This window comes from Bombina bombina, chromosome 5 (assembly GCF_027579735.1).
Source record: "Bombina bombina isolate aBomBom1 chromosome 5, aBomBom1.pri, whole genome shotgun sequence".
NCBI lineage: Eukaryota > Metazoa > Chordata > Amphibia > Anura > Bombinatoridae > Bombina > Bombina bombina.
The window spans coordinates 299,708,071-299,732,011 of NC_069503.1; the positions used below are offsets into that span (position 1 = coordinate 299,708,071).

The window sequence follows — 23,941 nt, forward strand, 5'->3', positions numbered from 1 at the left end:
ATTTGAAGATCACTAGAAGTAAGCTTTTAGCGCACGATGGGTAGCGCTCGTATTACAAGTTGAAAGGAAAAAGTATTCACTTACATGTTAACCCGATGCAAGTAAAATAACATATTCCCCCATAGGAGTCAATGGAGCAAAACAAGTGGGGAAAAAACCTAATACCCTACTCGCATGAAAACCTGATTGCATATTCTAATATACGCTAACCCAACATGGAAATGTGAATATTTCACTTTCAAATGTTCTTCACATGTACAGTATCTCACAAAAGTGAGTACACCCCTCATATTTTTGTAAATATTTTATTATATCTTTTCATGTGACAACTCTGAAGAAATGACACTTTGCTACAATGTAAAGTAGTGAGTGTACAGCCTGTATAACAGTGTAAATTTGCTGTCCCCTCAAAATAACTCAACACACAGCCATTAATGTCTAAACCGTTGGCAACAAAAGTGAGTACACCCCTAAGTGGAAATGTCCAAATAGGGCCCAATTAGCCATTTTCCCTCCCCGGTGTCATGCGACTCGTTAGTGTTACAAGGTCTCAGGTGTGAATGGGGAGCAGGTGTATTAAATTTGGTGTTAATGCTCTCACACTCTCTCATACTGGTCACTGGAAGTTCAACATGGCACCTCACGGCAAAGAACTCTCTGAGGATTTGAAAAAAAGAATTGTTGCTCTACAAAAAAATGGCTAGGCTATAAGAAGATTGCCAAGACCCTGAAACTGAGCTGCAGAACGGTGGGCAAGACCATACAGCGGTTTCAGGGGACAGGTTCCACTCAGAACAGGCCCCGCCATGGTCAACCAAAGAGGTTGAGTGCACGTGCTCAGCATAATATCAAGAGGTTGTCTTTGGGAAATATACGTATGAGTGTTGCCAGCATTGCTGCAGAGGTTGAAGGGGTGGGGGTCAGCCTGTCAGTGCTCAGACCATATGCCGCACACTGCATCATATTGGTCTGCATGGCTGTCTTCCCAGAAGGAAGCCTCTTCTAAAGATGATGCATAAGAAATCTCGCAAACAGTTTGCTGAAGACAAGCAGACTAAAGACATGGATTACTGTAACCATGTCCTGTGATTTGATGAGACCAAGATAAACTTATTTGGTTCAGATGGTGTCAAGAGTGTGTGGTGGTAACCAGGTGAGGAGTACAAAGACAAGTGTGTCTTGTCTATAGTAAAGCATGGTGGTGGGAGTGTCATGGTCTGGGCCTGCATGAGTGCTGCCGGCACTGGGGAGCTACAGTTTATTGAAGGAACCATGAAGGCCAACATGTACTTTGACATACTGAAGCAGAGCATGAGCCCCTCCCTTTGGAGACTGGGCCGCATGGCAGTATTCCAACATGATAACGACCCCAAACACACCTCCAAGACAACCACTGCCTTGCTAAAGAAGCTGAGGGTAAAGGTGATGAACTGGCCAAACATGTCTCCAGATCTAAACCCTATTGAGCATCTGTGGGGCATCCTCAAACTGAAGGTGGGGGAGTGCAAGGTCTCTAACATCCACCAGCTCTGTGATGTCATCATGGAGTGGAAGAGGACTCCAGTGGCAACCTGTGAAGCTCTGGTGAACACCATGCCCAAGAGGGTTAAGGAAGTACTGGAAATTAATGGTGGCCACACAAAATATTAACACTTTGGGCCCAATTTGGATATTTCCACTTAGGGGTGTACTCACTTTTGTTGCCAACGGTTTAGACATTAATGGCTGTGTGTTGAGTTTTTTTGATGGGACAGCAAATTTACACTGCTATACAGGCAGTACACTCACTACTTTACATTGAAGCAAAGTGTCATTTCTTCAGTGTTGTCACATGAAAATATATAATAAAATATTTACAAAAATGTGAGGGGTGTACTCACTTTTGTGAGATACTGTATGTATATATATATATATATATATATATACTTATTAATAGTTATAGATATATACAGATATATATATAGAAATATCTACTTAAAAATACATAGAACATATTCTGCTATGTGCAGAACAGTGGAACATTGCTATGTACACAGTATATATAACACTTTATTAAATATGAATATTGCAAAAATATGATTTTACATGTTTTCATCTACTTGACTGCAAAGGGCTCCAATGTATGTATATATACGGTATATGTATACATATGTATTTATGTGTTTATATATGTACACACATATAAATATATATATATATATATATATATATATATACATACACAGTATGCATACATATACATATTTAGACATGTGTATGTATGTATCTCTATGTTAAAGCCCTTTGTCTGCCTATATTTTACTTGCACCTTTAGACACGAGAAATAACATGTTTAAGTTCCTCACCTAAGTTACATTTTTTGTCTACGCGGTATTCATACTAGTATCTTCTCATTTATTTCTTGATGACCACTCCAGTTCCTGTCTATTACTCACAGGATGTAGTTTTATGTTTTTGCTCGTATTATTGTGTATCTCACTTGTAAGCCCTATCATCCCAAATTTTATTTAATATAGTTGTCCAGTGCGGAGCTCAATTTATATATCTTGCGATAGAGCAGATTACACTCTTATCTTATTTATTACCTATCAAGGGTCCAAAAGTGCCCCTAGTTCTGCCCCCATTCCTCCCCCGCTTGGGATTTAATAGCTGCTGATGGTACAAAAGTGGCCATATACTTCAATGGGGGACAACAAACTGCACAAAAGTAGGTCCAAGAGTATCCTTCATTCTATATGGGTCCAAGATTGGCCCTTTTTACTTTTTTTATTTTATTCCCCACTATCACATATTTTATATTCCTGGTGGTACAAGAGCAGCCACTGTTTACCAATGGTAACTTCCTCTTTATTACTTAAGTGGATAGTTTCATAGGAAATAATTAAATATACTTTTATTTACAAAATGTGAGGTTTGATAACGTTTTACATCATATATGGTAAGTTAAACAATGAACAGATGTTCCATTATTGCTGTCTTATAACTTGACCAAATGAATTATTATATATAAGATATGTAAACAAATTTTCCTGTTAACTGATGTAATTTCAGAATGCTCACTGTAATCATTTCTACTGACTGTTGATTTTTGCTATATGGCGATTTTGTATTGTCTTTTGTTATTAACCTCCATAAAAATGTTATTTAAAAAAAGAATATTACCTTTTTTACATGGCATATGTAGGCTTTTTTAATCTTTTGAATGCTTAATCAATAAAATATTAAAATAGTGATTAAATCACTATTAAAACTGTGAAATATATTCATAAATAAAACAGGAGATGTGGAATGTTCATGATCGGAAAAAAAAGTTTGGATGCTCTAAAAAAGTTAAAGAAATAACATAATTTATGTAAGTAAATTTATTTCTTTCATATTGGCAATAGTCCATGAGCTAGTGACGTATGGGATATACAATCCTACCAGGAGGGGCAAAGTTTCCCAAACCTCAAAATGCCTATAAATACACCCCTCACCACACCCACAATTCAGTTTAACGAATAGCCAAGTAGTGGGGTGATAGAAAAAGGAGTAGAAAGCATCAAAAAGGAACTGGAAATATAATTGTGCTTTATACAAAAAATCATAACCATCATAAAAAGGATGGGTCTCATAGACTCTTGCCAATATGAAAGAAATGAATTTATCAGGTACATAAATTATGTTTTCTTTCATGTAATTGGCAAGAGTCCATGAGCTAGTGACATATGAGATAGCAATAAAGATGTGGAACTCCACAGAAGAGTCACTAGAGAGGGAGGGATAAAAATAAAAACAGCCATTTTCCGCTGAAAAAATTAAATCCACACCCAAAAGAATAAGTTTTTTTTCATAAATGCAAAGAAAAAACTTAAAAGATAAGCAGAGGAATCAAACTGAAACAGCTGCCTGAAGAACTTTTCTACCAAAAACTGCTTCCGAAGAGGCAAATACAACAAAACGGTAGAATTTAGTAAATGTATGCAAAAAAGACCAAGTTGCTGCTTTGCAAATCTGATCAACTGAAGCTTCATTCTTAAAAGCCCATGGAGTGGAGACTGATCTAATAGAATGAGCTGTGATTCTCTGAGGCGGGGCTTGACCCAACTCAAAATAAGCCTGATGAATCAAAAGCTTTAACCAAGATGCCAAGGAAATGGCAGAAGCTTTCTGACCTTTCCTAGAACCAGAAACGACAACAAATAGACTAGAAGTCTTCCTGAAGTCTTTAGTAGCTTCAACATAATATTTCAAAGCTCTTACAACATCCAGAGAATGTAAGGATCTCTCCAAATAATTCTTAGGATTAGGACACAAAGAGGGGACAACACTTTCCCTATTAATATAGTTAGAATTCACAACCTTAGGTAGGAATTTAAATGAAGTCCGCAAAACTGCCTTATCCTGATGAAATATCAGAAAAGGAGACTCACAAAAAAGAGCAGATAATGTGGAAACTCCTCTAGCAGACGTGATAGCCAAAAGGAACAACACTTTCCAAGAAAGTAGTTTAATATCCAAGGAATGCATAGGCTCAAAAGGAGGAGCCTGTAAAGCCTTCAAAACCAAATTAAGACTTCAAGGAGGAGAAATTGATTTAATGACAGGCTTGATACAGACCAAAGCCTGTACAAAACAGTGAATATCAGGAAGTTTAGCAATCTTTCTTGGAAACAAAACAAAAAGAGCAGAGATTTGTCCCTTCAAGAAACTTGCAGACAAACCTTTATCCAAACCATCCTGAAGAAACTGTAAAATTCTAGGAATTCTAAAAGAATGCCAGGAGAATTTATGAGAAAAACACCATGAAATATAAGTCTTTCAGACTCGATAATAAATCTTCCTAGAGACAGATTTTCGAGCCTGTAACATAGTATCAATCACTGAGTCAGAGAAACCTCTATGACTAAGCACTAAGCGTTTAATTTCCATACCTTCAAATTCAATGATTTGAGATCCTGATGGAAAAACGGCCCTTGAGACAGAAGGTCTGAACTCTGGTCTTAAAGTAAGTGGCCAAGGTTGGCAACTGGAAGATCCGCATACCAGAACCTGTGAGGCCATGCTGGTGCTACAAGAAACACAAACAATCGTTCCATGATGATCTAGGAAATCCCTCTTGGAAATAGAACTAGAGACGGGAAGCTATAAGCAGGTTGGTAAAACCAAGGAACTGCTAACGCATCCACCGACTCCACCTAAAAATCACTGGACCTGGATAGGTACCTGGAAAGTTTCTTGTTTAGATGAAAAAACACATCTGGATGGAGCGACCACTACCCCGGATGTATAGTCTAACAACTGAGATAATCCACTTCCCAATTGTCTACACCTGGGATATGTACCACAGGAATTAGACAAGAGCTGGATTCTGCCCAAGAAAGTATCCATGATACTTCTTTCATAGCTAAGGGACTGTGAGTCCCACCTTGATTATTGACATATGCCACAGTTGTGATATTGACTATCTGAAAACAAATGTACAGTTCTCTCTTCAACAGAGGCAAAACCCTGAAGAGCCCTGAAAATAGCGCAGTGTGCTAAAATATGGATTGGTTATCTCACCTCTTCAGATTTCCAAACCCCTTGTGCTGTCAGAGATCCCCAGACAGCTCCCCAACCTGAAAGACTTGCATCTGTTGTGATTACAGTCCAGGTTGGATGAACAAAAGAGGCCCCTTGAACTATACAAAGTAGTACGTTAGGTAAGAAGTTTTAAAAGACCTTTTATGTTTATTAGAAGGGGAAATAACAGACAAAGCCTTCTAAATTGCAATAAAATCTTTTATATTCACAGGGATATCATGTACATTAGATGTTGAAGGAACAAAAGGCATTGTACTAGTACTGATGGATAAACTCTCTGCATGTAAAAGCTTATCATGACAACTGTTACATACCACAGCTGGAGATATAATCTCCACTAACTTTACAACAGATACACTTATCTTTGGTTGAACTGTTATCAGGCAGCAAGATTCCAACAGTGGTTTCTGAGACAGGATCAGATTGAGACATCTTGCAAATGTAAGAGAAAAAAAAAGCATATAAAGAAAAATGATCAATTTCCTTATATGGCAGTTTCAGGAATGGGAAAAAAATGCAAACAGCATAGCCCTCTGAGCATAGAAAAAAAGCAAGAGGCATATAGGAAGTGGGCTTAAAATAATGAAATTATTTGGCGCCAAGTATGACGCACAACGCAAAATGAAATTTTTTTTGGCGCTAATATCCGGAAATGACGCAACTCGCGTCATGCAGATGCAACCTTGTGGAAGGAAACCTGGTGTCAACTAAGACGCCGGAAATTACGAATTTGCAACACCAAACGTACCTTTGCGCCAAAAAAATACTTGTGCCAAGAATGACGCAATAAATATCAGCATTTTGCAACCTCGCAAGCCTAATTTTGCCCGTGAAAATTTAATGAAAAATAGTAAATTTAAAGAAAAAGACTATACCCCAGGTAAGAAAAAATAACTTCCTAAAAATATTTTTCCCAATTTTGAAACTGATAGTCTGCAAAAGGAAATATACATAAACCTGACTCATGGCAAATATAAGTACAATACATATATTTAGAACTTTATAATAAAATATAAAGTGCCAAACCATAGCTGAGAGTGTCTTAAGTAATGAAAACATACTTACCGAAAGACACCCATCCACATATAGCAGATAGCCAAACCAGTACTGAAACAGTAACAGTAGAGGTAATGGAATATGAGAGTATATTGTCGATCTGAAAAGGGAGGCAGGAGATGAATCTCTACGACCGATAGCAGAGAACCTTTGAAAAGATATCCCGTGAGGAAAACCATAACATCAATAGGCAATACTCTCTTCAGATCCCTCTGACATTCACTGTACTCTGAGAGGAATCAGGCTTCAAAATGCTGAGAAGCGCATATCACAGAAGAAAATCAAGCACAAACTTACTTCACCACCTCCATAGGAGGCAAAGTTTGTAAAACTGAATTGTGGGTGTGGTGAGGGGTGTATTTATAGGCATTTTGAGGTTTGGGAAACTTTGCCACTCCTGGTAGGATTGTATATCCCATACGTCACTAGCTCATGGACTCTTGCCAATTACATAAAAAAAATAAAAATTTCTTTCATGATTCAGATAGAGCATGCAATTTAAAGCAACTTTCTAATTTACTCCTATTATCAATTTTTATTTGTTCTTTTGCTATCTTTATTTGAAAAGCCATAATGTAATCTTAGGAGCCTGATTATTTTTGGTTCAGAACCTGGGTTGTGCTTGCTGATTGGTGGCTAATTTTATCAATATTTAAACAACTAATATAATTATAAAAAATACATCTGTACATTATTCTCAGACAAATCATTGCTTTGAATACACCACTCTTTATAACATTTATTTAGTGTTCAATGTCCCTTTAAAGTTAGCCCATATATTTAATTGCTGTCCCTTTAACAATAATGTGTAATTATGATCCATTATGTTGAAATATTGCACCAAGGCAAAGAGGTGAAAAATGTAATCAAACTGATTTGTAATTATTGCCTTTAATAAATGTACAAGCAGCAGCCAAAAGTTTACTAGAGCAGAGATATATAATGAAAATCTCCCAGCAGCTAATGTAGGTCATGTTTCTAATTAGTATAAATCGTTATCCTCTTATTATACATTTCACAAAATAGCCAAATGCACAATGAAAACAGAAATGCAGAACATAGAGAAATTATTTGTTTGCCCTTTAATGAAATACATTCTGATATCCACGTTTTATAGCCATAAAACATATTATATTATTGCTTATTAAGGGCTAGATTACAAGTGGAGTGCTAATTTATCACACTTGTAAACTGGCTAATTTGCCCGTTTACGGGCGCGCAATAAATACCAGCCATTACAAGTGGATGGTTATTGCTACCGCAAGCTTGCAGTAGCAATTAGCATTCAAAAAATTAACCAGAGGTCAGACCTTTGGTTAATTTTTTAAATGTTTCCCAATTACCCCCAAAATAAATTGTGTAGTGGATATAATACATTAAAAAATATTGGCATCTTTTAAAATAAAATAATAAAATGAAAATAAATTGCACTAAGTAGTTTTAGGGGCTAAAAGTGGTGGGTGTTAGAAAAAAAACGGCACTGAAAAGTACCTTTACATTGTGGTCTATGGGGACTGTGTGTTCCCTGTAAATATATCTGTATATGCTTATATACGTATATATTTATGTGTTAATATGTGTATATATACACACATTAACACATAAATATATAGATATATATACATCATATACATATATATTTAAATTTTACGTCCATTGCTGCGTGACTTATCCCCTTCACTGCGCTTAGGTTGTATGCTGTTTATGACGGCATGAGAATAAGGCTCCCATTGTAGCCTATGGAAGCATGCTCTCGTGAGCGTAAAGCTTCCCTGCAATGTGAATGTGAGGTCGCGTTTGTATTGCACCTCACTTGTAATACCAGTGCACATTCGCGTGCACTGATATTACTAAGTGGAGCGCAAATATTGCTTTTGCAAAAGCGTTAATTTGCTATCCTAAACAAGTCCTAAATCAATTAAATTGAAAGCACCATTCAACATCTAAAAACAAACGGCTAGATTACGAGTTGTGCTGAAAAAGCAGCGTTAACAGGTCCTAATACTGCTTTTTCACTACCGCTGGTATTACGAGTCTTGCAGGTTTAGGGGCACTGCACACTTCTTTGGCTTTACCGCAAAACGATTTACGTAAACTTCGTAAAGTCTTTTTTCTATGGGACTTCCATAGCACTGGTATTACGAGTCTGTCCTGGGAGGCCAAAAAGTGAGCGGTACACCCTCTACCTCCAAGATCCCTAACGCATTTTAAAGTCAGTAGTTAAGAGTTTTATGGTACAACGCCGTAACATAAAACTCATAACTAAAGTGCTAAAAAGTACACTAACACCCATAAACTACCTATTAACCCCGCAAACAATAAAATAAAATTTTTAACCCCTAATATGCCGCTCCGGACTTCGCCGCCACTATAATAAACATAGTATTGCATCAGCCAATAGGATTTTTTTACCTTAATTCCGTTTGGCTGATAGAATTCTATCAGAAAATCGGAATCTAAGGGACGCCATCTTGGATGATGCCACTTAAAGGAACCTTCATTTGTCGGGTAGTCGTCGGAAGAAGAGGATGCTCCTCGTCGGATGTCTTGAAGATGGAGCCGCTCCGCGTCGGATGGATGAAGATAGAAGATGCCATCTGGATGAAGACTTCTGCCCGTCTGGAGGACCACTTCGCCCCCGGCTTGGATGAAGACTTCTCCCGGCTTTGTTGAGGACTTCGGCCCGGTTGGATGAAGACTTCTGCCTTTTCCTTGAGGATGGATGTCGATCTTCAGGGGGTTAGTAAGTCGATCTTCAGGGGGTTAGTGTTAGGTTTTTTTAAGGGTGTATTGGGTGGGTTTTATTTTTAGATTAGGGGTTTGGGCCGCAAAAGAGCTAACTGCCCTTTTAAGGGCAATGCCCATCCAAATGCCCTTTTCAGGGCAATGGGGAGCTTAGGTTTTTTTAGTTAGCTTTTTATTTGGGGGGTTGGTTGTGTGGGTGGTGGGTTTTACTGTTGGGGGGTTGTTTGTATTTTTTTTTTACAGGTAAAAGAGCTGATTACTTTGGGGCAATGCCCCGCAAAAGGCCCTTTTAAGGGCTATTGGTAGTTTAGTTTAGGCTAGGGTTTTTTTTTTATTTTGGGGGGGCTTTTTTATTTTGATAGGGCTATTAGATTAGGTGTAATTAGTTTAAATATCTGTAATTTGTTTATTATTTTCTGTAATTTAGTGTTTTTTTTTGCACTTTAGCTAAATTAATTTAATTTATTTAATTGTTTTTAATTTAGTAAATTTATTTAATTATAGTGTAGTGTTAGGTGTTATTGTAACTTAGGTTAGGTTTTATTTTACAGGTACTTTTGTATTTATTTTAGCTAGGTAGTTATTAAATAAATAATAACTATTTAATAACTATTGTACCTAGTTAAAATAAATACAAAACTTGCCTGTAAAATAAAAATAAACCCTAAGCTAGCTACAATGTAACTATTAGTTATATTGTAGCTAGTTTAGGGTTTATTTTATAGGTAAGTATTTAGTTTTAAATAGGAATTATTTAGGTAATATAATATTAATATTTATTTAGATTTATTGTAATTATATTTAAGTTAGGGGGTGTTAGGGTTAGGTTTAGACTTAGGTTTAGAGGTTAAGACATTTAGTATAGTGGCAGCGACGTTGGGGGTGGAAGATTAGGGGTTAATAAATGTAGGTAGGTGGTGGCGATGTTAGGGATAGCAGATTAGGGGTTAATAATATTTAACTAATGTTTGCGAGGCGGGAGTGCGGCGGTTTAGGGGTTAATATGTTTATTATAGTGGCGCCGAAGTTGGGGGCGGCAGATTAGGGGTTAATAAGTGTAGGTAGGTTGTAGCGACATTGGGGACAGCAGATTAGGGGTTAATAAATATAATGTAGGTGTCAGAGATGTTGGGGGCAGCAGATTAGGGGTTAATACATATAATGTAGGTGGTGGCAGTGTCCAGAGCAGCAGATTAGGGGTTAATAAGTATAATGTAGGTGTCGGCGATGTCGGGGGCGGCAGATTAGGGGTTAATAAGTGTAAAATTAGGGGGGTTTAGACTCGGGGTTCATGTTAGGGTGTTAGGTGTAAACATAAATGTGATTTCCCCATAGGAATCAATGGGGCTGCTTTACTGAGTTTTACACTGCTTTTTTGCAGGTGTTAGACTTTTTCTCAGCCGGCTCTCCCCGTTGATCCCTATAGGGAAATCGTGCACGAGCTTGTACGACCAACTCACAGCTGACTTAAGCAGCGCTGATATTGGAGTGCGGTAAGGAGCACAATTTTGCTCAATGCTCACTTCTTGCCTTTTAACGTCGGGTTTGTAAAAACCTGTAATACCAGCGCTGTAGGTAAGTGAGCGGTTAGAGAAAACTGCTCATTAGCACAGCATAGCCTCTAACACACAACTCGTAATCTGGCCGAAACTATTTGTGCTTTTTAATTTGTTTACATATTCAGGTCAGGAAAAATATTTAAACTTGCGTTTGGACAGAATAAATTAGTGTACAGTATTTTAATTTGATTCAGTGGCGTGCTCTTCTTTTTTTAGAAGATAAAGGAATATTTTGGGATTACAGTCTATTTTTTTATTATAATATCACAAAAAGCTTGAGATTGTATGCAGATCCCAATGAAAATATTTTAAAATATCTCCATAGCTTGAACACAAACATTACAAATTTTGGCAAGTGGGTTCACTGGAAGGCTGTATTGTGGGCCTGGGGTCTTAGGTTGCACAATCCAATTCTAAATAAATGAAACGTTTAGTAATTACCAGCTACACACATGATAAATCCATGAGACAGATAAACTTAGCTTACTCTAAAGATGCACATTGTAAAGACATTTAAATAACTATTTTTTTATGGAATACCATAAAATAACAGTATATAACTCCTTACCTCAATAATAGTTGGCTTCCCCACGCTTTCATAAGTTGGTGACCCATACAGTACACCATCACTGAATGGAGTCCGCTGAATGTAACGTAGCCATCCTGGTCTGTCGGGGTAACCCATTAAATTTGTATTAAATGTTATAGGATCATTACTTATTTCACCTAAACAGGAAAAATCCAGTGTTAAGTTCAGTATCTGATTCAGAATATTTGAGAATATTTGTGAAGTTCTGTACTATTTTGTTTTGAATTTAAAGGCACATAATACTCATATGCTAAATCACTTGAAAGTGATACAGCATAACTGTAAAAAGCAGAAGCTGATATGAAAATATCCCCTGAACATCTCCTGAAAGATATTTTACCTCACTTTCTTCAGCTCACCAGAGTAAGAGCTCTGTGAACAGTTATACTTCAGCAGATGTCCAGCTGCAAGTTGAAAAACAAAACAAAAAAAACAATAGCCAATCAGCATCAACAGTGCTGAGGTAATGCTTTGCTGTGATCTCATGAGATTTCACTGAAATCTTGTGAGATTTCATAGTAAACTTCCTTAAACATGCCAGGTGCACGCTCCCTTGCAAGTCCTAGGACTAGCATCCTGATTGACTGCTTAAAGTCTCTTTACAGTGAGGTGTAAATACTTAAGAAGTTTTTAGGTAAAAAATCTCCCTTTTTTACATAGAGATGTTCAGGTGATATTTTCTAGTCAGCTTTTTACAGTTATGCTCCATCACTTTCAAGTGTTTCAACATTTGGGTATCATGTCCCTTTAAAAAGGGATACATCATTATAATCATACAAGGGTTGCCGATATCTAATAAAAGTTAGTACATAGTGACAGTTCTATTATTGCCAGCTACACAGTTTAGATACATTTAGGCTGACTTTCTATTCTTGGTGTTAACTTCAAGGGGGATATTTATCAAAGGTCTGACGGACCTGATCCGACAGTGCGGATCAGGTCCGCCAGACCTCGCTGAATGCAGAGAACAATACGCTCTCCGTATTCAGCATTGCACCAGCAGCTCTTGTGAGCTGCTGGTGCAACGCCGCCCCCTGCCTATTCGCGGCCAATCAGCTGCCAGCAGGGAGGTGTCAATCAACTCAATCATACTCGATCGGGTTGATTTTCGGCGATGTGTGTCCGCCTGCTTAGAGAAGGCAGAAAGGGTTATAGAGCAGCGGTCTTTAGACCACTGCTTCATAACTGCTGTTTCTGGCGAGCCGCCATAAAGCTCTATCCGGAGCTTGATAAATGGGCCCCCAAGACACAACGAGTTAAAGCATTCAGCCGGTGTAAAGTGTTATCAGATTCCGTTTTTTGCCAACATTATATACTTCCTCATACTGTTTTACCACTGCACAAAAGTTTCATAAAATTAGCACCTCAGAGTTTGTTTATATCTATCTTCAGTTAATATATTTTTCATCATGGATTAAAACAATACATTTTTTTTATAAATTATTACTTGAATAAAAACAGTTGAATTGGTAGGTAACTTTTATATATAAAATATTGAAATTAGCATAATAATTAATTATTCATAGAATTTGTCATATATATGTATATTTTAATAAAGGAAAAACATTGTTAGACCTCATAAACCAAATTGTTGGAACCTTGGTATACTTTGAAGGGAAGGGGCTTTTGAACAATTATTCCACAGCTTTTTAACATTTGGATAATTGATGTTGTTCCTACACAAGGGCAGGACGGGTGGTTGAATCAGTGCAGTTTCCCCAGGCTCACTGCAACAGGTATGTTTCCAATTTGTGGCTCTCCCTTTAGCCCTCATAACTGCATAAGAGGTCTTTATCAGATTCTTTGTGGTGCATCTTATATAGATCAGATGGACAACATCCTGAAGCATCACCTGTAGTCATTAAAACTGAGTATTTTTGTCATATTTTTCAAGTGCTATTTTTCTTTCTTTTTCTTTCAAATCATCATATATTTGCATTACTGCATTTTCAAGGTTTCAACGTTATGTCTCTAAACTGAAATGTATGTGCTAAAAGATAGAAAAAGTTCAAGCTGTTGAATATGCAATGATAGTCAGTATGGTCGAAAAGCTTGTTATATTCTTGAAACAAAGCTTTTTTTCTTGATCTAGGGGTCTATTTATGAGGCAGCGGATGCTGCTTCCGACCTCTCCGCTTCAGTTCAGACTGAAGCGGAAGTTAAGAAGCAGCGGTCCTTGTATATTATCTGTTGTGTTGTTTGTTCCTTTCTATACCTCTGTTGCTTTTTGTTACTGATCGGGTTATTTTGTTGTGATTTCTACTGTTTGAATACTGTTTATTTGGTTAGTACAGCAAACACATTTACTAAACTCTCACTGTTATTTATGCTACATTATTTTTATTATCATTTATTTGTATAGCGCCACAAAATTCCGTAGCGCTGGGTACATGCACTATAAAATCCCTTCAGACTACTAGAAAAGTGATAGAAAAGGGATAGAAAAGTCAAAGTTGAAAATTGCACGGGTGCATTTCAGTTTTAAAAATAAATATTTTTGCAATATAATTCCATCAGCAAGAATGCTTCTAGTAAAGCTTATTGGTCTTTTTAGCTGCATACACACATATGCTGTGAGGGCCCATGAACCAGTATTCAACATCATAGCTGCTTAGAGAGTTATCGGTGGCACGTATTGCATCAGTAAAGACTTCATTTGTGGGGGGGGGGGCGAGCAAGCTCTGAAGCTGAGCGGTCACCAGCTACCAAAGCTCTGACTTTATTGTACAATTAACTACACATTTGACCGTTAAGTTCAGCCCAGCCGAGGTAATTATTACATCTGATAGCCCACAGAACGAGTACATACAACCAGAAACTAACATAAAAAAAAAGATGCTGACAAGCAAAGAAATTTCACATTTCTTTTGTGACGCTTAGTGCTGGGACTTCTGGAGAACGGCCATATCCCAGCCCACGTGGAAGCCTAATAATGGAGATGACAAGCTGTGTGAAAAGACTCCTGGATACCCTAAATGAAAAATTTCTACAGTTGGAGCAGGGATTGATTCTAGCGTTTACTTCGACTGATGCTGATCCCATGCTAATATCAAGATGGCATGAAGCACAGCTACGGAAGTTACCCCAAGAACCCTCCGAGCAGCTTAAAGCAATTGAGTTTGGCGGAACCTTAACCTCTTCAGATGTTACAAGCACAAATATCAAGCCTACTGCTTACCCGGAGGCTACGCCATCTCCCGCTGTTCAAGCTGCTTCACAGGAACATGGAGCGATACAGCTGAGCAGCGCATACCATCTCAGCAGCTGGGTAACAGGAGTGCCTGCCTGGTATGAAGGTCTGTTTGGGCCTGATGTGGCTTCGGAGCTTTGGTGCGATCTGACCAAGCGGATGAGGAGTGGAATAAGTTTGGGTCCAGAATTGATCGATCGCTCCCTTGCGGCCTCACCTGGAGGGACTCAGCAAAATGACTTCTCACACTATTTCATGATGTCCGCTAACTTTGTGAAGTCTGGTCTGAACTGCTCCCAAAACTTTGACTCCGGAATGCACCCAGATGGCTTGACCGGTTCCAGGCTTTTGCAAATATCCGGTGTAGGGTAGCTTTTATACATCAGTTGTTTGGAGCCTAGAATCATAGCTCCTTTATTTTAGATAGATTTGGGTTAGCTAGTTAGAAAGATTTCCACCATAAAATATTTTATTAAGTAATATCCCTTCAGATACGTAAATATAGTTAGTCTTTTTCAGAATAACAGTTTAGTCTTAATATATCAATTGTAAATGTTTTTGTTAATGTGAGAATATTTTTTCAATTAAAGGGACAGATACAATTGTATGGGACTCTCCAATATAGGGGGCATATGCATTGAGGGAATTTTTCTGCAATGATATCCCTTTGGTCACTCTAATTTGGTTAACCTCTTCTAGAATACTAGTTCAGACTTTTTATGATAATTGTTTTATGTGTGTTCATGAATATGTGAAGACTGCTCTATTTAAAGGGGCAAAAAAGTTAGTATAAGATTTATTAACGCAGATGTTATATGTATTGTGGGAGCCTACTAAGTTTTGTGTATAGCTAAAGTTAACACATGCCTTTGTTTCATGTTGCACTATACTTGTTTACTGGAAGTCCATGGACGGTTCCATATATGTTCTTGTTATATTTAAGGACGCAGATATATATCTGGAAATGTAATTTGTAGATGCAAGGTACAGTTTTACATTAGTTGGGGTTTATTTAACCTGTTAGGAGTATATATAACATTATCCTGGACACTCTTTGTACTTTAAACATACCTACCAATATACATATCCTAGATAACATAGGGAGATACCATAGTGGAATCTCATCCCTGTACTTATTGCTCATTTCTTTTTAAACGGGATATACGGGATATAATAATATGGTTGTGCCGTCGGCGGCCGAGACGGAGCAGCTTAGTCCTCCTATTTAGTCTTACTGAGGAATGTTTGTGTAGTACAAATTCTCTTAGGTCTTAAAATGCCACTAGTATATACTAACCACTATTTATGATTCTGGGAGGACACCTAGAGAACGGGGATATCCCCAATCTAAATATTGCCTCCATAATTGACATGTGATTGTAAACACATATGGACAAACTTTTAGCCAATAATATTAAATATAGAGTAACCAACATATATCTCCCTGCCCATATGTTCCTCATTATATGACCCACTTGAATACTGGAACTGCTCAAAGATATTAGACCATCTATAGGAGCCAATGACCCTATATGAGTAGTGATCTCTCCTACACTTCAAGATTACTGTCTTTGCCAACCATAGTACCCATTCCCTAGCCCAATGGGATAAGCTAATACATGTTTACCTCGGATCATCATACATAGTTAGCAGCATATTTTGATGCTACTACCTAGATTGGTCACTCTTTATATCATAATCTGACAATAGTTCCTTTACCCTAGTAACAGGTACATACTTTGAACTGGAAGGGATTCTGATAGTTGATGTGTAAGATACTTGGAGCCAACATCACGTTGTCATGTATCCATATTGCACACCAATAACACATATGTTATAACTATTACAACCCTAGCTTTCTATGTGCCCACATGTTCTACACAATTTGAAAGATTGTGCTTGCTTTTGCAATTATTTTAGTACTATTATAGTCCTACTAGCCTCAAGTATATCCCTATTACTCAGCTAAGATAATGATATGGCCTCTAGTGACTCTTTTTATAGCGAATGAAAGAAAAATAAGGTATCTCCCCTCACCCTTTCCCACTCTGCGTGATAGAGTGGGTCATATCCAATACCCCTTCTCCGTCTCCGTCCAGTGGTGACAATTACCCCTGAGGGGAGATACAAACCATATCCCTTTACCATATTGGTTAAGTGGTGACATGATCCCAGAGGGGTGGTACAGGCTGCTGAACATCTTATATGGTCAAAACTTGATGCAGATATCCTATGTCTCCTCACAATGAAGTATATACTTTGTTCTAACAAAATATTTCTTTATGTTTGCTTCCAGTATTGCCCTTCTAGGTTTTTGATGGCTCTGCCCCCCTGACACCATCGAGCTTACCTCGTAAGCAAAGGAAAATGAATCTTATAGAAACATTTATCTTTCCTTTACATGACAACCATCTAATTCATTCATCAACAATACTTCTTTTCAGTGATCTCAACTTTGGAGTGTGCATAACACATTTTCTGTAGTGAAAGGGAGTAGACAGATTAATAAAAGATCTATTATACCATTTCTATTATTTCTGTATTAATTGTACACATGTGTTTATTTACTTATATTTCTCTAGACGGTGATGAGCTGTTGATGAGTGTAATTCATATGTTCACAGAAGAACAAAATGTTACCCATGATGGTTGAAACTTATTTCAAAATTTGTTGTTGATATATATATTTAATGTTTTATACCCTACCAAGCCCAAAAGCAGCTATAGACTCAACTTACTTACCTCCATTAAATATTTATATTTTGCCATGGTCCAAAAGTGACCTACTAACTTCAGAGGAGGTTGATGTAATTATAAAAATGAGGTTACAGCTATCTCTACCCATTTCACTTTGTATTTGTATTTACCTGACTATACACTGTATTATTGCTGTGAATTATATCCCAAAGTTTGTACTACTTGTGTTTTGGCACTTCTACATACAATGTGTGTGTTTATAATAACCTCAATAAAAAATAATTGCTAATAGAAGTATATTGAGAAAATCCTCATATTTAAATTTAAATTGCACCCATGTACATTTCAATTTTGACCTTTCTATACCTTTAAGAATGATGCATTAGACACTGGATGGTGATTTTAATGTTTATGCATTTGCCCTAAAGACAAGCCCCCATCCCATTTAATAGTAGCAGCTCTGTAATTTGTTCTACTTGCTCATTTCCTATAAAACATTTGAAGCTGAACTTTTGCCCTCAGTAGAATCAAAACATCAGGGTTCTCTCCCAAAAGATACATTTCACATCGTATGCTCTTATTGGTTGGTAAAAACTGTATGCTATTATGGGACCCACCAATTAGAACTTCTGTTATGACAGACACCTGTCTGATCTGTTTTTGCTTGATTTCTCTCCCTGCTAGCAAGCTTTTGGTCATCAGGCCCTTGTGCAGAGACAAACCTGTAGGGTGTTCTCCATCATTCATATTCCAGGATTCCAGAAATGGGAAAAATATTTCCAAAGTTTCCAGACTAGCTATCTAGCAGAATGACCCATTCATAAATATGTTTTCTAAAAAATACTAGAAATATGTGACATCTAAATATTGATAATAAAAATGAACTACACTTATGATCTGCTGGGAATTCACATATGTGCATCTTTTAACAAATTGCTTTGATTATTTGAGTGATTAAAGTGATTGAGTGATTTTGGGTAAATGATGGAAAGGAAATAATTTTAATCAGGATTTCCTATATGTTCTGCAGACCTTTTAGATGACTTATTATGGGATTTACTTTTTAATGTTTAAGCCTTTGCTTTTTCATTTTTACTCGAGTGAAAAATTATTCTTTACCGTAATGCTTTGACATTTTTCCAAACATTTGCCCTTTATTCAAGCATCCTATTCCTTTATAGCACTTAATTTTTGCTCTGTAGTATCATCTTTGTAAGGTTGAGGGAGGTGTCTGGAACTCAGTATGCAGGAATGAAAAGCCAAAGCAAAGAAAATCTTTCTTGAATATACTTTACTAGTGAAATGTAATGCGGGAACAAAATTGATAAAGCATATATAAGTAGGCACAAGTCTCTCAACAAGCACAGAACCCAGCGGGTACTATTGGTGAGGAATGTTGCAAAATGTCCAGAAACAAGAGAGTATATATAAGTAGGCACAAGTCTCTCAACAAGCACAAAACTCAGCAGGTACTGTTGGTAAGGTAAATTGCAAAATATCCTGAAACAAGAGAGCATATATAAGTAGGCACAAGTCTCTCAACAAGCACAGAACCCAGCGGGTACTGTTGGTGAGGTCTTTGGTCTCAGCAGTAGTCACAGCAGAGGTCTTTGGTTTCAGCAGTAGTAAAAGCATACATCAGTGTAACAGCAGACGTCTTTGGTTTCAACAGTATTATAAGCATACCCAAGTATCATAGCAGAGGTCTTTGGTCTCAGCATTAATATAAGCATACATCAGGGTCACAGCAGAGGAGCAGGAACAAGGTATAGAACCTACCAAGGCAATAAATCAGTGCAGAGTAAAGCACAGAGTAGCCTTTTATAGGAACTTCCACACCTGTGCCTTTCAGGTGGGAGTTCCTATAATTGATGGATGGCCCTTTAAATCTATGCAGCGTGCGGCTGCACGCTCCTAGAGATTTGCAGATGCAGATAGACTGGTCTCGGCGTGTCTCCAAGTGGGATGCCGAGACGGACCACAGGGGCCTGTCTTCGCCGCAACGGCAGCCAGGATGAGTGGTCGGAGGCCTAGTACTAGCAGCGACGGCGGCCGGGTAAGTCAGGGTTCCTGACAATCTACTTGATCTAATGCTTACGCTCCTCCTCCACGTTTTCTCACTTTTTTATTTTTATTAGTATAAGATTTTAAATCAACACCTTTTTTTTTTTCTTTTTTCTTTTTTTTTTATTGAGGAGTTATACATACATAAATAAGAGAAATTGCAAATAACAGTACAGATGTTAGTACATGCACAAGTACATTCCTTTGTTGAAGTCAATCTTCAGTTTTATCCCATATAGCATGGTACTAGACCACGCTTTGGCTTATTTGTGAGTATACTTCCAAAAGAAAATGGGATTTTTTAGGGTTAGGTATTATTATGAAAACAAAATATTATGACATGAACAGACAAGAGCATACCAAATTTGAGCCAATAAGTGCTGCCAAAAGAACAAATACAAGTCACATCCCGCTCAGGTGATATTGAAACTTTGGAAGGGAGCTTACCAGTTATCTAACAGGTGGTGTGCTTTTATTTAAACATTAAAAATAGGCTATGCCAAGAACTAAAGACATTAGCAACCACAATTCCGTATAGCACATAAGTATTGGATATGCATCTGGGAGAGAAAACTATTTACATATATGAACAAGGTATAACAATTCATAGCTTCCTAGAAATCCTAACAGCAGCTCCTACATTCAGGGGGAGACAGAGAAATATTCATTTTATGCTTTTTACACTGTCAGTCCCATGTGTCTATTTGCAACCAAAGCAGTGTCTCTTTGGAATACCTGGGTTCCATTGCCATAAGATAATAAGATAGTTCTGTTGTACAGCATTTTCCCTTAAATGCCATGAAGAAGTTGAGTGTACATGTTCGATCTCCCTGGCATCAGTTCCAAAAAGAGAACTCCCATTAATAGTAGACTGGGGTGCAATTTCCGTTGCATGTTTTCCCTGGCTGGGTTTTGTAGATATGTATGTAAATGTCCCAGTTTCACCGTTTGCCAGTGATAGTTTAACAGTGTGAAGTGTCTGTATTGATGCTGTGATGTTAAAGTCAGCATGAAAACCTATCTGCTTTCCCAGGCTAATCGTGGCTAATTTACTGATATCGGAAAGGACAGGGACATTTTTGTCTGGCGGGCAAGAAATATATGCCTCGTCTGAGCCCTTCAACGCCGCTTGCAAGTTAAGGTTAGTCAGGGCAACCTCTTTATCATATGGATTGTGCTTGTCATCCTGTGCTATTTGATGCAAGTCCTGCAACTTCAGATGTATCGGGAAATTTCCTGCATACAGATTCTCTTCTGACAATATAGATCCTTTTCGGTCGACATATTTGTTTAGGGGGATTGTAAGGATCTGGGCTGAATCCTCTGCAGTCATGCATGTCGACACTGGCACAATGCTCTCCTTGCAGTCTAGATGAGGTGATCACTGGTAGAGTCTAAGAAGTAGACTATCCAATCTAGCAAAACACTCATCTAGCTCCTGCTCAAGGGTTGTCTCCCATGTGGTCGCCATCTTAGAATAATTCTGTGGGCAGAAACTTGGTGATGAGGGTTCGTACCGCTTAGATGTTGCTGGCTTTAACTTGCCCGTTCCTCCTGGTGCTGCTATAAAGATCAGTAAGGCGGATACCAACCGCCAGCACTGTTTGCCCAGAGAGTCCGGGGGGGGGGGGTAACAACCTATAAGTAGGCCGAGGCCTTAGATCCTAAATTTCCAAACTGTGGCTCTATTTTCACAAAGACAGCAATCAAGGGGTGAAATATATCCACCGTGTGCTCGGTAACCTATAATCATTTAGTTATGTGTGTAATTTAGCTGTCATGGGCTCTATAATTGGCGGATTTAAGAGAATTCATGTAGAGCCTGCAGTAGATGCGTCAGGTACGCGATTTGAACACGCCCCCCAAATTAACACCTTTTTTAACTTCTAACCATAATGAACAGAATATTAATGCTAAATCTTTCCTGTATTTTGATCCTAATTCTAGGATTAATAAGGTAGTTCTCATATGCAGGACTGATGTTTATAGGAAACTACCAGGAAGTAGCTAAGGATTCTTTCAACTATCTTTATAGGCTATGGTCTTGTAGACAAAGCTTCCTCAGATCCAGGCAGGGATGCAATTATTTAAATTTGGTCCTTCATAAAGTTCTTTTGGTACTAAGCATAACTCTTGTTATCATAAAAATATGATAAATGATGTTTATGTTTATAGATGTGTTTTTTTCATAAGTGAAGGGACTCTAAGGTTTACTAATGTATAACTAAACTGTCTTTTTCTGTTCATATACCGTCTATATGTATTATGTTCATTTGGTTACTACAGCTTGTGTCAGGAGGTCCTTTCCACTGTATTGTGTCCATAGTTAGCACCTCACATTGAATGTTACCTAAACAGTTAATTTTGAGCAATAGTGATTACAAATGTATACTATGGTTTCCCCTCAATTAATCAATTAGGTTGAGTACTGTTGTTTTTAATCCAATGAGATTTAAGCACTTTGTTTAAGAGCACTGATGTCTCTGCCAGTACCCACGCTATGACTACGGCATAACGGCCAAAATGCGTCAGCGGGTCTGACAGATACATCAACTTTTGATGATATCACCAATACATCACTAACTTGTTTTTTTAAAAAATGTGATAAAGGAACTTTTATACAGCACTTACAGGCTTCCAAGTTCCAACATTTTTTTAATGTGTCAGAGAGAGTCCAGGTTTCTTAACTAGAGTTTGTATGCGGAATTGCCTGGCATATAACTAACTTCAGAACGTGGCATTATAGGATGTTTAAATAACCTATGGGTGCCAAAAAAGGGTGAATATGATATTTCTTGAGAAAGCAAAAGAGGGGAGTAAAAGGAAAAATAAAAAAAGGAAGGTGAATGAAACATCCTTGTCAAATAAGGACATTGTCTTATTAAATGCAGCAAGTCCGGGTTCGGGAATTTAATTACATCTAGTACACATGTTGGGGATGTTTTGTTTCCATTTTTTAAACAACTTCAGGGAGATATATGCTCTGGGCTGCAGTTGTGTGAATGATTCTCTTGGTTCTGTGGCCAAAGGTCACTCCTTAACTTTTTGGATACTATCTCTTATTACTTTCCAAGAGATGTGTTTATCCATTACTGATGAACATGAAAGTAAAAATTAAGTTTTAATGATTCAGAAAGAGCATGCCAGTCTACTTCCATTATGAAATGGTGCACCATCATTTTATATGTACACTACATAATGTGCTACTACAGAGCATGTGCAAAAGTTCACAGCATATACGAGTCTGTAATTGAATGATGGCTGTCAAATGATACAGGGGGGGGGGGCAGCAAATTAAAGCAAATGTTGAAATTTGTCAAGACAAATCTACTGCTCATTTAAAATTCAGAATATGAAAGATAAAAAAGAGAGCGCCACAATAGCGTAATATCATCTGGAAATGCAGAAACAAAGATGGACAGGTAATGTGCTTACCGGAACAAATGGCACTGTGCTGTGACCAGTGCGTGACAGCTTGCTAGCACTCAACAGTGGCTAGTACACTGGGGAGAGTGTATTCCTTAGGGTCTTCTCCTAGGCAAACTCCTCTTGCAGTTTATTGTTGAAATGAAGTAATGGACTTAACGTGTTATTATCTTATGGTTGAAATACCACAAACACGGATAACTTCTCAGGTAAAAAAGGCTTTAATATGACGCGTTTCTCAACCCCAACTGGGTCGTTTCCTCAGATAAAAGCGAATACAAACAATTACATTTGTTAACATTATATACATATTTATGTATCAAAAAACAGGAAGTTGTCATAAAGTGTTTGTCCAATAGGAATACATCTTCAAATATCAGCTGTGAAAAAGCCGGTTTTGGCCTCCAGCTGTTACAAATTAAAAAATCATTAATGATTACTAAAACATATGTAAAAGAATTATGTAAAATAAATAAAACCCTTTGTATTATTATGAATGAAATTTAACCGATAATGACAAGGTACCAGAAACATACATATAAATATTTTAAACCTTTCGGTGTATAATCCATGGCTCTACCAAAGATACTATTCCTATATGTATTTATATAAATAACTGTATTCTCCCAACCTGATTGGTCAGCAATCGGTAATCTCATATAGTGTCTATGCTATGGTAATATCCTATATATCTATAGATCAAAAAAGGTACTCCAACAAAAATAAAGTATAATGATAATCAATATACCCTGAGGGCTTTATAAAACACTCTGACGCTATGGCAGTTAGATAGCAAACATTAAGCAGCACAATTTGTTGCAAACAATAAACAGCAATGTTTGCTGCATCTATATTTAACATCCAATATCGTCTACTATATGTGGTGTAATATTCCCTAATTCTGTATGTAGATAGAATCAGAGTAAGGCCCTTGGTGTTCAATAGATAATGCTCTGAATCTGTTAGGATGTTCAAAAGTATCATTTTGTGATGTATGTTGTGCCATGTTTTGGTGGGGATTATGTCCATTATTCCTTGATCTCAATATGG

The 23,941-nt window shown here is 37.5% G+C and overlaps 1 protein-coding gene across 3 annotated transcripts in view; it reads right to left on the minus strand.

Annotated features, from left to right (window-relative positions):
• Nucleotides 1–23,941, minus strand: part of SGCE (sarcoglycan epsilon) — a 193,345-nt gene that overhangs the window by 123,592 nt on the left and 45,812 nt on the right. For all 3 annotated transcript variants that reach the window (XM_053714063.1, XM_053714062.1, XM_053714064.1), the window contains exon 3: nt 11,494–11,651. In XM_053714063.1, the coding sequence (XP_053570038.1) occupies nt 11,494–11,651 (158 nt within the window). The remainder of the gene's footprint in view (nt 1–11,493; nt 11,652–23,941) is intronic.